Source organism: Podarcis pityusensis (assembly GCF_964106645.2).
Source record: "Podarcis pityusensis genome assembly, chromosome: 13".
In the NCBI taxonomy this organism is placed as follows: domain Eukaryota; kingdom Metazoa; phylum Chordata; class Lepidosauria; order Squamata; family Lacertidae; genus Podarcis; species Podarcis pityusensis.
In genome coordinates, this window is record NC_138038.1 from 35,272,845 (window position 1) to 35,288,760 (window position 15,916).

General features: G+C 45.6%; 1 protein-coding gene across 5 annotated transcripts; it reads left to right on the forward strand.

The window, feature by feature from the left end:
• The first annotated feature begins 1,234 nt into the window (after window positions 1-1,234).
• DKKL1 (dickkopf like acrosomal protein 1) lies at window positions 1,235-14,701 on the forward strand. 5 transcript variants are annotated; one of them, XM_080976239.1, is made up of 8 exons: window positions 1,235-1,391; window positions 3,183-3,360; window positions 5,408-5,542; window positions 6,620-6,718; window positions 11,581-11,676; window positions 12,170-12,317; window positions 13,212-13,374; window positions 14,189-14,701. In XM_080976239.1, the coding sequence occupies exons 2-8, from the start codon at window positions 3,223-3,225 to the stop codon at window positions 14,529-14,531; spliced, it is 1,122 nt and encodes a 373-aa protein (XP_080832365.1). In that variant the 5' UTR covers window positions 1,235-1,391; window positions 3,183-3,222; the 3' UTR covers window positions 14,532-14,701. The 5 variants fall into 5 exon arrangements, with proteins under 5 accessions (XP_080832365.1, XP_080832362.1, XP_080832363.1 ...); XM_080976236.1 differs by lacking the exon at window positions 1,235-1,391 and adding an exon at window positions 1,854-2,145; XM_080976237.1 differs by lacking the exon at window positions 1,235-1,391 and adding an exon at window positions 1,855-2,145 and having other exon boundaries at window positions 11,584-11,676.
• Window positions 14,702-15,916: the final 1,215 nt, after the last annotated feature.

Here is a 15,916-nt window from a genome sequence, read left to right on the forward strand (position 1 = left end):
CTGCTGTGGCTGTGTCCTGCAGGAGAAGACTTTAGGGTTACAGTTGCCAACTTTGTTACTGTACCCTGCTCCTGTGCTCTTAATGGCAGCTTGTTCTGCAGCTATTAGCAAGTGATAATACAGTGGTACCTCGGGTTAAGTACTTAATTCATTCTGGAGGTCGGTTCTTAACCTGAAACTGTTCTTAACCTGAAGCACCACTTTAGATAACGGGGTCTCCCGCTGCCGCTGCACCACTGGAGCACAATTTCTGTTCTCATCCTAAAGCAAAGTTCTTAACCTGAAGCACTATTTCTGGGTTAGCGGAGTCTGTAACCTGAAGCGTCTGTAACCTGAAGTGTATGTAACCCAAGGTACCACTGTACTTAACTTGCTAAGTAAGGGATTGCTCAGTGGACACTGTCACCAGCTAATAATACCTGCAAACCACACTGCTGTGAAAAGTGGTTCTGTCTGGTTAGTTAGCAACCCAGTTCAAGTCTCAGAGGAACACAGATTGAAAATGACTGTGGTACAGTAATTAAAAGTAACCTTCCCCAGTCTGGGGCCCTCCAGATGTTTTTTGGACCACAACTTCCACCAGCTCCATAAACAGCATCCTGCTCTTCAAAGATCTGTTGCTATCTGAGTTTTTAATAGCACTACTTGGGCTCATCCACATTTCCGTTTGTCCTGTTACCTAGAAAGCAGGGGCTTGAACAGTTTTCTGCTTGACCCACACTTTCTAGGCATGAATCCGAGCAATTTCCCCCTTGCCCTGCTCTTTTCCCAGGGAAAACATGCACTTCAGTGCTAAATTAGAGCAAAATAAAACACAAATTGCCACTGTTCTCCCGGGGAAAAGCAATGGGACAAGCCGAAGTGTGGGTATGTCAGGATTGACTCTAAACATGACTTCGCCCAAAGAACCCTGGGAATTGTAATTTAAAGGTGCTGGGACTTGTAGTTCTGAGGGAGAAACTACAGTTCCCAAGATATTGAGGGGGCGGCATATGCTTTACATGTATGGCATGTAGTCAGCCATAGAGTTCTTCCTGCTCTATTTGATGCCCACTGGAAATCTGTGAGGTAAATTTGGCCGAGAGGCTGTCCCAAGATCACCCAGTGAGGTGCAGGGCTGGGAGGGTATTTTGAACTCTCACCTCCCAGGTCCTAATCCAACACTTTAACCACCACACCACCACACTATGACCACCATTGGCCACTATGACTTAATAGAAATTCTATGTCTACAAGCAATATGCCCTTCAGGTCCTGTGTGTGGCCTAGATGGACCTAGGGCTGATCCAGCAGGGATCTCCATAAGTCCTCCTTCGAAGATGTTTTCTTTCAGTCCTGTGCTTTTAATGCTGAATATCTTGGCCTTTGTTGTGTGCTGCTTTTCCTTTTTTGTAAGTTGTGCTAGGTTTAGCAGCTGGGTTTAAATATGTGGATGATAAAGAGATGTGGGGATCTGGTACTTTGGATTACTGGAGGCAGAGGGAGAAGACATTGAGGTGGACGTTTGTGCAATCCTAACCATATCTACTCAGAAGTAAGACCTATTGAATTCAGAGGTGCTTACTTCCAGGTAAGTGGAGTTAGGATTGCAGCCTTCACCTGCCTTCCCGGGCTTTGAAAGCCAGCCCCTCTGACCTAAAAGCCTTGCTTCTTAATATTCTGCAGTAGGGGCTGACTGTTTCCTGAACGGTGAGGGGAGAGCGCTCTTGACATGCTCAGAAGTGTTCTTCATTGTTACTTCATATGTTCCGTCTAGTGCTGAACTCTCCGGGATTCACATTATGTTCTGGAGTCAACCCTAGCTCAAACTAAACATTGCAAATAGGGCGATGGATGTGAGGCCCTCTAAATCATTCAAGGGACCTCTGGCAGCTTATGGGAAGGCTGTAAAAAGATACCCCACACATACACTGTATGGGTCTGTGTGGAGAAACAGCTGCTCTGCCCTGACAGATGCCAGGCAAAGCTGGCACATTCTGGAACCGGAACCTTTTTTCAAATGGGCCTGTCAGAAACTGACCAACAGGGAGTTCTGCTTAGTTACAGGCTGGCTAGTGAATCGAGGGGGTTAAGAAGAGGTGGGCTGCAGCCCCTGTGTGGGGCAGAGGGGTGGCTGACCCCGAAGGGTGTGGGTGCCGAGAAGGGGTGGGTGCGAGGAGGGTGGCAGGCCAATATCAGAGGTAGTTTTAGGGGCTGTGCTGGTCACCGGTGCCATGGGGAGGGGGGGCACCACAATAATGATGTAAATGGAGGGGGGGTAAATTTTAGTATCGTATTTCCTTGCTGAAATTTGAGAGCCCTGTTTTTCCTCATGGACCACCCTCTGCTGGAACACGCTTAGTCTGTCTATTGGTGCCACCACCTCAGGGCAGATCCACACCTTACATTTAAAACACACAACTCCCCCCCCAATCATCTTGGGAATTGTAGTTTGTTAATGGTGCTGGGAATTGTTGCTCTATGAGCATGGTAGCTACAGCTCCCAGGAGTCATTGGGGGAAATCATGTTCTTTAAATGTGTGTTAAATACAGTGGTACCTCGGGTTACATACGCTTCAGGTTACATATGCTTCAGGTTACAGACTCCGCTAACCCAGAAATATTACTTCGGGTTAAGAACTTTGCTTCAGGATGAGAAGAGAAATCGTGCAGCGGCAGCGCAACGGCAGCAGGAGGCCCCATTACCTAAAGTAGTGCTTCAAGTTAAGAACAGTTTCAGCTTAAGAACAAATCTCCAGAACGAATTAAGTTCTTAACCCGAGGTACCGCTGTATATGGTGTGGATCTACCCTCAGTGTTTACTGCACTGACTGGCAGCTACCCTTCAGGGTTTCCGACACCTGGTGATGCCAGGGATTGAGCCAGGAACCTTTTGCATGCACAGCATGTGCTCTGGCCCGACCCACGGCCCTTGGGAGCCCCAAAGCACCTGTAAGGCTACAGGATCCCCATCCTTGCTTTTTTCGACTCGGTTTGCCTGGGATTTGGGGGGAAAGGCCTCTGTCCCTTTGGGCCTCTAAGCACTGGTCCACGTGGGCTGTTCTGGGGCAGAGCAAAGGGACGAAGGGTTGTGGGGTTGGGTGGACGCCTGAGTGCAGGAGGGGAGGGTCTTGAGAATAGCCGGCAGGGGCGGTGCCTGCTGAGTTAGCTCCTCTCTCTCCGATATTTCCCCTTTTGCGCAGGTCTGGCTCTGGCAGCGAGAGAATCAGGGATCGGCCCAAGATGCTGCTGCCGCTGGTGTGGGGATTCTGGTGCCTGACAGCTCTGATGCAAGGAAGGACCACGGCATCTGCTGCCTTCCTGCCCCCCAGCGTGGAGAGGCTCTTCAAGGAGTTTCGCAACATCTTTGAGCAGAGCCGGGTAAGGGATGAGGATGATGAGAGAGGGAGAGGGGGAGCATCAGAGCCACACACACCCATCCCACATAATAGAAGGGACGCTTCAGATGCTCTGTGAGCATCTGTAATGAGTTGGGGGTTTTTTTTAAAGGGAGGATTCTTGCAATAATCCTGGTATCCTCTGGCTGATTTGGTCTGTGACTCCCACCAGTCCCAGGTTGGTGGAGGCTGCAGTAAACACTGCACAGCATCTAGGAATTCTGGATGGAATCTGCCCATCCTTTACATTTAAAGCCCAAGGAAGATCTCAAACAACTTTTCTCCATCTTGTTCTCATTATCATCTGATTCCCCACAACCTGCTCATTCTTTTTCTTGCTCATGATGCACTCAGGTTGCATACGCACAATACATTTAAAACACATTTTCCTTCTCCAAAAAGGGTGGGGTGGGGGGAGTCCTGGGAACTATAGTGTATTATTGGTGGTGCTGGAAATGGTGGCTCTGTGGGAGTAAACTACAGTTCCCAGGATTCTCTGGGGCATGTCGTGTGCTTTAAATAATGATGTGTTCACAGTTAATGTTTGTCTGGGTGTGTGCTTTCCCCTGGAGGTGGATGAGAAAGTGTTCCAGTGCTAATTACATTATGGGAATTTAGAATAGCATCAATTCCCAGCCTTTGGGAATGTAAAATGTTGATTTCTCAGAGGTTCACAAGCAAATCTCTCATGATTTTAAGGTTCAAAAGCTGGGGTTTGGGGGTTAAGAATGCCTAATTCCACATATTTGGAAAGCACAATCCTTAATTTCTGCTTTGAAATTTGAATGCTGAAATTAATACTTTGTGCTGGCATAATAAACCCGTTAAATCTGCTCTTGTGAGCAATTTCAGACTCGGTGGTCTTATAGAAGTCTGCATCAAAGTCCTGCCCTAACAGCACAACAGCTTGTGAGCATTTTGTGGGTGTGGCATCTTGTCTTGTAATGGTTAATTTAAGTTAATTTCCAGGCTGAAACTTCAAGTTTAAATCTAAATTGTTTCTGCCTTGCTGCAGAAATCACACTGACCTGTTTATTGTTTTCCTCCATGAGAATTCTTAGAAGCTGCGGAAAGGGGAGGGTTCTCACCTGCAGGCACTGAGGATTCTGCTAGACATCTTGGGCCTTGGCAGTTAAACAGTTAAGTGGTGTCTGGCCAGCCATACTTGAGAGGGATCTCTCATCTGAAAGTACCCTTTGATGAAATTGACCAACTACGAACCATTAAGGCTATCATTCTTGGTAGCTGTTCCTCAAATTTGTTTCTTTTTTTAAAAAACACATTGTTATTTATTTATTCAAAAATAAACAGAAGACTAGTAAGAAAACAAACTTACGTTTATTATTATTTTAACTGATTCCTCTGATGAAAGCTACTTTTTGGAGAGAGGGAGAAGATGCTGTTGGGCTTCCAGACCTGTTTATTAATCATTCAACTTGATTTCTTTGCATGAAGTTCATGGGGCGGAACGACAATTATGGCTCTTTATCGATCATTTGTTTGTTTGTTTGTTTGTTTGTTGGAGAGGTTATACGGTGGTTGTGTCAAGCAACTGTTGAATCATACTTTCCCCATCACCTTCCTTCTTGTAAAAAGGTCAAATTAGGATGGGCGAGAGGGTATCTTGCACAAACAGTGAGCATTTTGGGGGTGGGATCCAAATGCATCCCCAGAGTTTAGGTTTGCACAATTGAAGTGCAAGTGAAATTCACTTTGAAAAAGAAATGGACTTTTTTGTGGCTAGGAAAGTGATGAGGAAATGAGCGGAAAGGATAAAATACTGGAAGACATGCAAACACTCCAAAAGCGAATTGGAATGAACACAGCACTAACACTCATTGTTGTATAACCTCCCTGCAAACAAATAAAAATGAAGACCGCACATAATCTACCAAATAAATAAAGACCGCACATAATGTAACCTCTTTGTAAGTTTTGTCCAAGGGAATCAGGATGCTCAGTTCATCTGGAGGGACCCTCTGTCTCCTTTCCCTACACAGTATAATGATCCGTTTTTGTCTATTGTGTAGGAGGATGTGCTGGGGAAAGACCAGCTTGAGCCCTCTGTGGATATCAGCAAGCTGCCCTCAAACTATCACAATGAGGAGAAGCACCAGCGGAAAGTGGGGAATGCCACTGTCTACAGCCACCGTGAAATCAGCAAAGTGAGTGAGCTATTGAAAACCAAAACCAAAATGAAGAACCATGGATAACTAAGCTCAGTCTACCTCACTGGCTGGCAATTCAATACCTGGGGGATGCAAGTTCTGATCAATATAGCTGGTGGTGTCCAGGCTGTCCCTATCGTTGGGTAGCCATTTGGGGACATCAAATTCTAGACTAAAAGGCATTTTGTCAGTAACATATAAAATATATGCACAAGGCAGCAGAGGATGGCTTAGATGCTCAGCCACAGTCAGCAGAACCCCTTTGGCCAGCCTGGCATAGATCTTAGGTCCTGGACTCCCCGTTGCTTGACATGGTTCTTGAAGCAAGTTCATGTTTCCCATCAGCTTTCACCCATTCTGACAAATGGCTCTCCGTGTATATATTGCAACTCAAGCAACCAACCATCCCAACAAAGCCATGGAATAATCTTTTCCCATGTATTCTTTCCCTCCCACAGTCCACCATTGGTATTATATTCTGGTGCATGCTGTCTGGAGACTATGGATTCATTAGTTTCCATGGGTCTAATCTGAGTAGGGCCCCATTGGCACTGTACATTTAAAGTGGCATCATACATTAAATTTAAAGTTAGAGCTTCCTCCAAAGATTCCTGGGAAGTATAGTTTGTTAAGGGGTGCTGAGCACTGTTAGGAGACCTCCGTTGCCCTCACAGAGCTACAATTCCCAGAGTTCCCTGGGCAGAGGAACTGACTGTTGAGCCACGTTGAGAACCACAGCTCTGTGAGGGGAATAAGGGCTCTCTCCAGGTGTTGTTAGACTACAACACCCATAATCTATGTCCCCTGGCCATGTTGTCTAGGGCTGACGGGACAGGCATAGGCTCTCCACCTCTTTCCTAAGGGGGTCGCAAGTCTAGTGCAGGCACCTGAGGACACCCCCTTGCCCCTGTGAAGCCAAGTCAACTGTCCCCATAGCTCTGTGGAGCCTTGGCCATGAGGATGTTTCTGCCGTCAACCATGCCGCCGCCTCACAAATGTTTAAAAGTAAGGAGGCTTCTTCGCTTGTTCTGTCGCTCCTATGCAGTCTTAATGTTGTTCTCTCAAAATATGCAGATGACTGATAACCGTACAGGAGAGATGGTGTTTTCAGAGAAAACGGTGACTTCTATTGAACAGGCAGACGCCCGCCCAGAGGAGGAGGAAGAGGATGAGGTCAGTGCATGCTCAGGAGGGTAACAAGCCCACTCACCTTTCCTCACCTAATTTTTTGGTTGCATGTGACTTGCTGTGTGTGGCAAGCTGCATGTTAGACTCTAGATGCATCCCTCCAGACCTCTCTCTCTGGCCTTTAGACCTCTCTCCTTCTGTGGGCATACTTCATATCCCCCTTGCATGTCTATGCTGGGCTTGAATATGTCTTAGAACTCTGATCATGCCTCTCAGTTGCCTGGATAGAGAATAGGGAGGGGTAGAAACTAGCCTGATCTACATAGGTGGGTTTTTACGCTGGGATGTTTATAAGTAGGGATGGAAGGCTGCAGTTGCTCTGTGCTATCTGTCCTCAGCATTTGATACTGGCAGTTCAGTTCAACTATCATGACCAATAAACCTTGTTAGACTAGTGTACCTCTGCTTTCCCCAAAAGGAGGGATGGGTGAGCTTCTGGTCCTCTGGATATTGTTGCCCTCATCAGGGGTCAGGGGATGATGGGAGGTGGAGCCCAGCAACATCTGGAGGGCCACAGGTTGCCCCCTCTTCCTCCCTATTCCCGTAGATTGGTCTTTTCCTTATCCCAGGAATACCTCTTCCTCTGACCCCCTCCTCTTTCCTGGAGGGGGTAAAAGAATGTGGACCCCCAGCTTGGAAACCCTCCCACTTCTCATTCTAAGCATAAAGTCCTTCTCAGGCTGATTCCCACAAACCACTGAGGTAATATCCTCACCCTGGTTGCATTTTATCTGTATCTTTCCAGGAGAAAAAGCCAGTGGCTAGTCAGGAAGAAAATGGCGCTGAGGCAGACAGAGAGAGCAATGGGCTCAGATTCCTCAAGCTGGGCCCACCCCAGCCCAGGCCTAGGCTGACCTTTCTAATCTTCCGCTTGCCCCAGCACCTTAAGAGCAAGCCCATCCCCGAAGCCAACTGGGAAAAGGAAGAGCCGGCCACTGACAGGAGGCACAGGCTGCTGGCCATTCGGAATGGGCTTTTGACAGCCCCCCACCCCATCAAGAAGAAGGCCCTGCCTGTCACCCCAAACCGCAAGCTCCTTCCACGAAAGCATCATTTCCTTTTCTTCTGGCGGAAAATATAAGGCAGGAGGGAAGCCTCTCATTTGCCTGGGCAACAGAGAATGTCTCTGGTTTCCTAGCTATTTCCTCTTTCACATCCACAGGGTGGCAGGCTGGGGAGAGAATCCTCCAAAAGGAGAAAAGCGTTTCTCTCAAATTCTTGAAATAAAAATATTTCCTTTTGAAAACAAAACCCTGAGAATGAGCAATTTGTATTTTTCTTTTTTAAAGTTAATGTTATAGAATCAGGTTCTTGGATACAGAATAGCACAGATAGTACCTCCTGAATCCTGGCCGGGATTCAAAACAACAACAACAAGTCTTCCTGTGCTACCACTGCATGTAACAGTGCACCTAGGCAACATACACAGGTCTCTGCTTGCAAGGAGCTTACAATTTAAAATCAACAGTGGGAAAGCAACGCAGGGAGGGAAGAAACATGGGTGTCTGCTGTGAAATGTTCTTAAGCATTGCTACCATCACACCCACACCATACATTTAAAGCACATGGCTTCCCCCAAAGAACTCGGGGAACTGTAGTTTACTTATCACAGAGTCCAATTCCCAGCACTGTTAACAAACTACAGCTTCCGGGATTCTTATCGGGAGCGGCATGTGCTTTAAATGTATGGTGCAGATGTAACTGTGGAAAAGGAAAGGTGTTGAATTTGAAGGGAAAGAGAGAGGTGGCAGCAGTTCCACCCCTCGTATAGCTGGTAGCAAGGGAGTATAATTCTTATTATTTCCACAATAATTCTTCTTACATTTGTCATATTGTCACTGACCTACAAGCTATAGTAATTACCAACAGTGTTCGATATTACATCCTCAAACGGTGAGCAGTTTGTTCTGTTCTGTTGGTTTCAATGAGAGCAGCCCAACTCCCCCACTGAAATCAACGGCCCGTCAGGTTACTTCAATTTTGCTCTCCTCTTTGATTACACCCAGCCCTGTTCAGAAATAGCAACATTTGGCTCTAAGAAAACAGACTGAAATTGTTTCTGTGCAGAGAGGAAGGAAAAAATAGAGAAATATATACACACCCCCCCCTTTCTAGCACTTTCTTCTTGTAGCAGGCTGGGAAATGGTTGGTTAGACCTAAAACCTGGCCTGTAAGTTAAATCTGTCTGTGCTGGGGTGTTCAAAGTTCTGAGCCAAGGTAACCCATTTTTTCCCATTAGTCTTGGTTTCAGGCTCACTGTCTATAATCAAAAGGCCTCACAACATGGAATAAAACATTACATTACCAAATATATATGAAATTTTGAAATAAAGATATGCAGAATCATTTCCACACAGAACAAAATTTGGTATTTGAGCAGCGAGAAGGAGTTAAATTGGATAGTCACCAGCCCAGGAAACAGCAATCGACTGAATAAATTTGTACTGATTGATGCTCAACATTAAATAAAGATATTTCATATGCAATAGAATCACAGAGTTGGAAGGGACCCTGAGGATCATCTAGTTCAACCCCCTGCAATTCAGGAATATGCAGCTGTCCCATACGGAGATCAAACCTGTGACCTTGGTGCTATCAGCACCATGCTCTTTTGTATTTCCCCCCCTGTAAAAACAATAAAAATTAAATCATTTTTGTTATTGTTTTTACAGAAAAACACGAGAGAGAAAATAAACAAGAACAAAATTCCGCCCTGCTTGAGACAGAGTAGAGCAACTTGTTAATCTGATAACAGGAAGCAAATTCTTGTTAAAATCTGAAAACTCAGTATATGACTAGCCGCTTCAACAGCAACCTTGTTCTTGGCTCGCTATATAGTTCCGTACCAAGAAAAGCTGTACTCTGCGACTGGAATAAATTACAAAACAACAAATAAGCCATACGTTTCTGTGCATTAATGATGAGGAGAGGCAGAAACCTACGCAGGGCATTGACACCCCATCCATTGGAAATCACTCACCCAAATGAATTTCTGAGGTTTTATCTGGCACTTCACTCTTCCTTTCAAATCGAACAGGTTACACACTTGCATCGAAAAAGGAAACCTGAACTAAAAGAGGTTTCCCACATTAAGTCTACTTTTTGAAGAAAAAAATCAAACCACCAAGAGATTGTTATGCATCTGACTGTCATACCAGACCATACTTAAAACTACAGTATTTTCCAGCTGTGCTTTATGTGTGTGTGTACTGTATGTAAGAGTAAGAATTGAAACAATTCTTGAAACGGGTGCTGTACATTGGAAGGCGACACTCGGCATCCTGTGTTCGCCACACCTGTGAAGGATTCTTGTGGAGATAAATGGCACAAACATTTTAAGACAAACGTCTGTGCACTAGAAATGCCGCTTCCAAACTGAGGTAGTTTGCAGGAGAATTTGTGGCATGTAAGGCAAAACAGCTGGTGTTTATTTGCAATTTTCTGACTGTCTTTCATGTGCTCCAAGCACTGCTTGTGTGGGTGCTTTCTTTTTGTCTGATCTGAATTCTTCCATGAGGTGGGAGAGGTGACGAGATAGCCTCTTGGGGCTGCTGTGTTTTTGTTCTCTTTATTTATTACATTTATACCCCCCTCCAAGGAGCTCAAGGTGGCTGTTAAGTTGTGGGCGAACATGTCAGACGACACAGCGATTCTTTAAACAGCTCTTCTTTATTCAGATGCCAGAACAGAACTAGGCTGAGGAGCTCAGTCAGCCTGCTTATATAGAGCTCCGGAACAATGCAACTGTTGCCATTTTCTAAAACTATCCAATCACTGAACGTCACTTTTCGATCCTTCATTTGCATAACTATCTACAGTATCCCCCTGCTGGCCCAGGGTGAGAACTTCAGTACATAACACCGGCATACTTGGTTCTCTTCCTCCCAATTTTATCCTCACAACATCCCTGTGAGGTAGAAAGACTGTGACTGGCCCATGGTCACTCAGTGTGAGTTTCATGGCCGAGTGGGGATTTGAACCCTGGTCTCCTGGGTCCTATTCCAGCACTCTAACCACTACACCACACTGGCTCCAAGTTCCACACAAGTGTTGGTAACATTAAAAGCTTTATCAATAGGTTTCTATACAGTTCTCTAGCAGGGCTCTTGATGAAGGCCTGCAGCAGAGCTTCTCCTAGTCCAGGAGCAGTGAAGCTCAGGCTGGCGACCAAATGTGACCCTACAGGCCTCATTAAATAGCCATCAGGACTTTCTGTAGGCTGCACACCCTCCCTATGAGTTCACCAGCTCTGCTCCACAACCTTCTTGAATGCTTTTGCCAGCCTCAGAAGATGTGCCCTTGAACTACGGTCCTTGCTTCCCTGGATGCAGGTTGTATAGGAATCTGGCCTTTGTAAGTCACCGCTGTTGACCCCACCCCTGGCATGTGGCCCCTGGAAGGCTGCCCAGAAGGGAATGTGGCCCTTGGGCAGAAAAAAAGTTTCCCCACCCCTGTCCTAGTTCAAGGGAGGCAAGGAATGGGAGAGCTTGGAGCCTGTGCTTAAGCGCACAGTTAAATTCCCTATGACTGAATACAATGCTAGTTGGGAATATACATGGGAAATGGAGCTGTTTATATTCTGGTGTGCATTCAGAAATGAAGTTTGCAGTATCCATTAATATTCCAAAAGGAGTAACACTCTATTACCTTTTCTTACATGTAGAACTATCTATGGGAAACTTACAGGTTTGAGCTGAGGTAGGGAGAAGTCCCATCCTAGTAGCCAGCTAAGATGCTCCACAGAAGCCAACTGCAGTCTTAAATTCAGCCATTACCCAGCAACGAAATAGGGAACTTGCTAGTGCTATGGTCTTGTAGCCCTTTTTAAATATGTCCTTCCTCTCCAGCAGGAATGTGTGAGTGACAGTGACTGCCAAAAGGACCAGTTCTGCTTTAAGTCCTTCCTTGCTTCCCGGTGTCAGCAGTGTAAGGTCAAGAATACAGTGAGTACACTCAACTTTGCTGCCAGAACTGTCCCTGGGAAATATTTCTACCGCAGAAAGGGGTATTCTAAAACGAGAGGCTCCAAAGCAAAAGTCTTTCCACAAGAGTGCTGGCAATCTGCAGTCCTAGTCTGCATGTGGCCCTCTGCCTAATTTCAAAAGCTCTCGAATGTGATCAGTTCAGGCCTCTGGCAAGAGGAATCTGCCCTTCCTCTGACAGACAGCCTGCTGGCCAGGAAGAGAGCAAGAGCGAGAAAGAAAAAAAGGGTATCAGAAAAAGAGAGAAAAGGGCCTTGGTCCTGTGCAATTTTGGTATTGGTCTGCTCATATTTTGAAATGCAAACACAGAAGCTGGCCTTTTGAGTAGCATATCCTGAATAAATAAAATTAGGCAGGGTCTTTTCACTGGTAGTGCCTTTGTATTTTAAATGAATTTTCTAGTTTTGAGCTTCAAAGAATAAATGCTGTGTCGTCATCATGCTTTGTCTCCTAGATATGCTGGAAGGACAGGGAATGCTGTCTGGGATACCTATGTGTGTGGGGCAGGTGTGCAAAAGGTGTGAGCCGTGGTGAGAGCGGAACAAGATGTGACCCACGCCGGGACAAGTGTGCTCAGGGGCTGTGTTGCACCGCCAGCAACTGTAAGATGGTTTTTATGTACTCATGCCTCCGGCGTGATAATCTACTTCCTTCTACCCTCGGATTTGGTCTGCTCATATTTTGTGATGTTAACTGCTTTACTTGGAGTTGTGTGAAAGCTTTTAAACTGAAAGTACCAATTCCTGGTGGGACGCAGGAGCCTAGGACTTGCCGATCAGAAGGTTGGCGGTTCGAATCCCCGCGACAGGATGAGCTCCCGTTACTCAGTCCCAGCTCCTGCCAACCTAGCAGTTTGAAAGCACATCAAAGTGCAAGTAGATAAATAGGTACCATTCCGACGGGTGTGCTGCTCTGGTTCGCCAGAAGCAGCTTAGTCATGCTGGCCACATGACCCAGAAGCTGTACACCGGCTCCCTTGGCCAATAAAGCGAGATGAGTGCTGCAACCCCAGAGTCGGTCACGACTGGACCTAATGGTCAGGGGTCCCTTTACCTTTACCTTTACCTTTTTACCAATTCCTGGGGACTATAATCCACACTGAGACCACAGTGCACATGGAGAGACAGTTAATCTTCGCCTCTCACACCATGGTCCTGATATAACCCCTGTCCTCATTATCACAATCAGTAAGCCAAGAGCAGGTATTGGTTATAGCTTGTGTTTGGTTTGGGCTACTGAAACAAACCACAAGACTGGATTTGCACATAATGCTAAGAGACTAACTATGGTTTAGCTCACAAGGAGAGGAGCTAAGCGGCTGAATTTTTCTAAATGTGCACCAGTATAGTAGCTCATTCATGCCACGACATATTTTGTCTTAGTGTTACGTGTGAACCAATCCAGTGTATCTTGTATAGCAGATATTCCAGGCAGATTTTACTTTATGGATTTTCTTCACATAATCCTTTATCATCTCTGTCCTATCTCCAACACAGCTCTCTCGTTCCCTGTCTGCACTCCTTATCCAAAGGAAGGGGAAGTATGCCAGATTCCCACCAGTTCCCTCTTTGGACTGATGGGTTGGGGCAGCCTCACAGCCTTTCCCAGACCTAGCCAGTATTGCCCATGTGCCCAAGGGCTGAAGTGCAGAGCTAAAAGGTAAGGAGGATTCTGTCTCTGTAGAATTCTTCACAAGAGAAAGCTGCAACTAAAGTAGCTGCAAGACTGTCTGTTTTGCATTGTTTTCGTTTTGTTTTAAGTCTATCTGCTGTTTCTTGCATTTTTAACTAGGTTGGATTTTGTTTTTTTGTTTTGATTTTTATTGTACATCACATTAAGACAATTAATTTACTAATTAATTACAATAATAATACCCCAATGAACCATGTGCTAATAAAATTGTACTCTGTTTTGCAAGACTGATTTAAGATAAAATAAATGAAGTCTTATATTATTGCATTTGCTCTACATATTGTTTCAGGATACTCTGCAAGATGCAATTAATGTTGATTGGACTGGGATGATACCCCCCCCCCCGTATTTTTTCATGTATAAGACGCCCCCATGTATAAGACGCCTCCTATTTTTTGGGACTCCAATTTAAGAAAACAGGGGGGAATTTGCCCTGTGTATAAGATGACCCACAGTTTTTCACATAATTTTAAAGTAAAAAAACCTAATCTTAAACACAGAAAAGTACAGTGTGTGGGGGGGGGTGTGTGCGTGCTCAGTGCTTTTTTCTGGGGGATGCAGGGGTACGCATACCCCTAAACATTTTGTGAATCTAAGTTTGGCCTCATTGAGGGGCTGTATTTCAATATGAGTAGGAAAATGAGTGTATCCCTAAACATTTTTTTTTAGAAAAAAGCACTGTGTGTATAAATATATTGTGTGTGTGCATATATATATATATATATATATATATATATGAGAGAGACATTCAGTCTTGCCAATCGGTTGCTTTCTCTCCTAGATATACAACAGTTTCAACATGTGAAAATCCAGAGAACAGTGTGGATATTAGTAGACCAGACCAACAGCTCTCTTTCTACCAGCCAATCCTGATGCGTCGTGACAAAGAGGATGCTTATTACGATGACTCTGTGCAAGATGGCCAACTAGCATTAGTCAATCTGCCCAGATCTCCTTATTCCATGGAAGATATTGGCCAACCAAAGGGGCTCAGTGAAGACTATGACGAGAAAAGGCAGTTGCCATGGGAGGAAGATATGGCTGATCCCAAACAAGCAGATTTCCAGGAACTCAAGCAATTGGCTAATGAAATGGGGCAGTACATTGGGCCTGGCTTTTACTAATTACTATGGTTTTTGGCCCATAATTTACATAGCTTGTTACTCTTCAATGCTCACAACCCTTTTTATGCTTATCATCTTAAAATCTGTACTTTCCCTCATAATTCACTTATTTCTCGATTCCATTCAGCAAAAAAGAAAAAAAGGTTTTGTTAATTAAATCATTCACACCACTAGCTGTGCAAATGTTGCTTTGTTCGCAATACAGATTTATTTATTTAAGGTATTTATACACTGCTTAATTACCAAAGTCTCTTATTCTTTACACTAAAGAAATTTATTTAACAGTGGGAACTGTTAAATATTTATAGCTAAAAAGAACATCTGCATTCTGAAAATCCCATCTTCCGTACACTTTTAGGGTAATGGTTCAGCTTAGGCAGGAAATGGCAAGAGAACTAGGAAGCTGAGGAGTTACTTTTGGGAGACTTGCTTATAGTATATACATTGCAAGGGGGGCAAGCCTGGGTGGTGTATGGAGTTTATGGGCTGTCCCCCTCAAAGGAAAGCAGAGCAATACGTTTGGCACCAGCTTGGCTGCAGGAGTCGCGGGAAGGAGGCATACAAGGCAGCATCCAACCGCCTTAGGGACTCCACTCTGAATTTGTGTAGCACGGGCGTAGCCAAGCCCCCCCCCCCATCAATACAAATACTTGAGTTTCTCTTCCCCCTAACATGAAGCCTTCCCCCTCCAAAATAAATCCTAGCTACGTCCATGTTGTGCAGGGTTCACTCCTGAGACTTTTCTTCTCCCAAAGATATTCCCACATGGCATGCAAGCATTTTTGTGTGCTTTTTATTGTACAGTAAATTGTTCTGTTCTCTTCAGACGACGGATGGTAGAGAAATTAATAATTATTTCTTAATAATTGATTAAGGAGAGGCAGCTGCCCCCCCCCACCTTGGCTACGCCCATGGCTGGCTAGAAAAGTTTGGTGGAGAGTGAGCTAGCCAGCAGGCGAGCACATCTTTCCATGGTGGAGAAAGGCTTGACACAGTAACTTCCTGCCTCTCCACCTTCCTAAGGAAACACCAACGGGCGCAAGGAACAGGCGCAAGAGTCACCGCTTCCGCATTTTCCCGCCTTTCTCTTCCCGCCTGCGTCTCCCATAGCAACGCCTCGGCGCGCGAGGCCGGCTTTCCCCGTCTCCCGCTATCTGGAGGCCGCGGCGGAGGGGTATCTCCCGCTTGTGCTTCGGCTCTCGCTGAGACAAGGTTTCTCCGTCCGCGTCTCCTTCCCTCGCTCGGAAGCTTCGACCTCGGCTTCTCGGTTGGCTTCTCTCCCTCGTGTGAGGGGCTGCTCTTCCTCAGCCTCGCGAATAAAGGCTGCTTGAGAGAGCTGCGCGGTGCGAAAACAAAGAGTCCCCGCTAAACGGCCTTCCTGCACG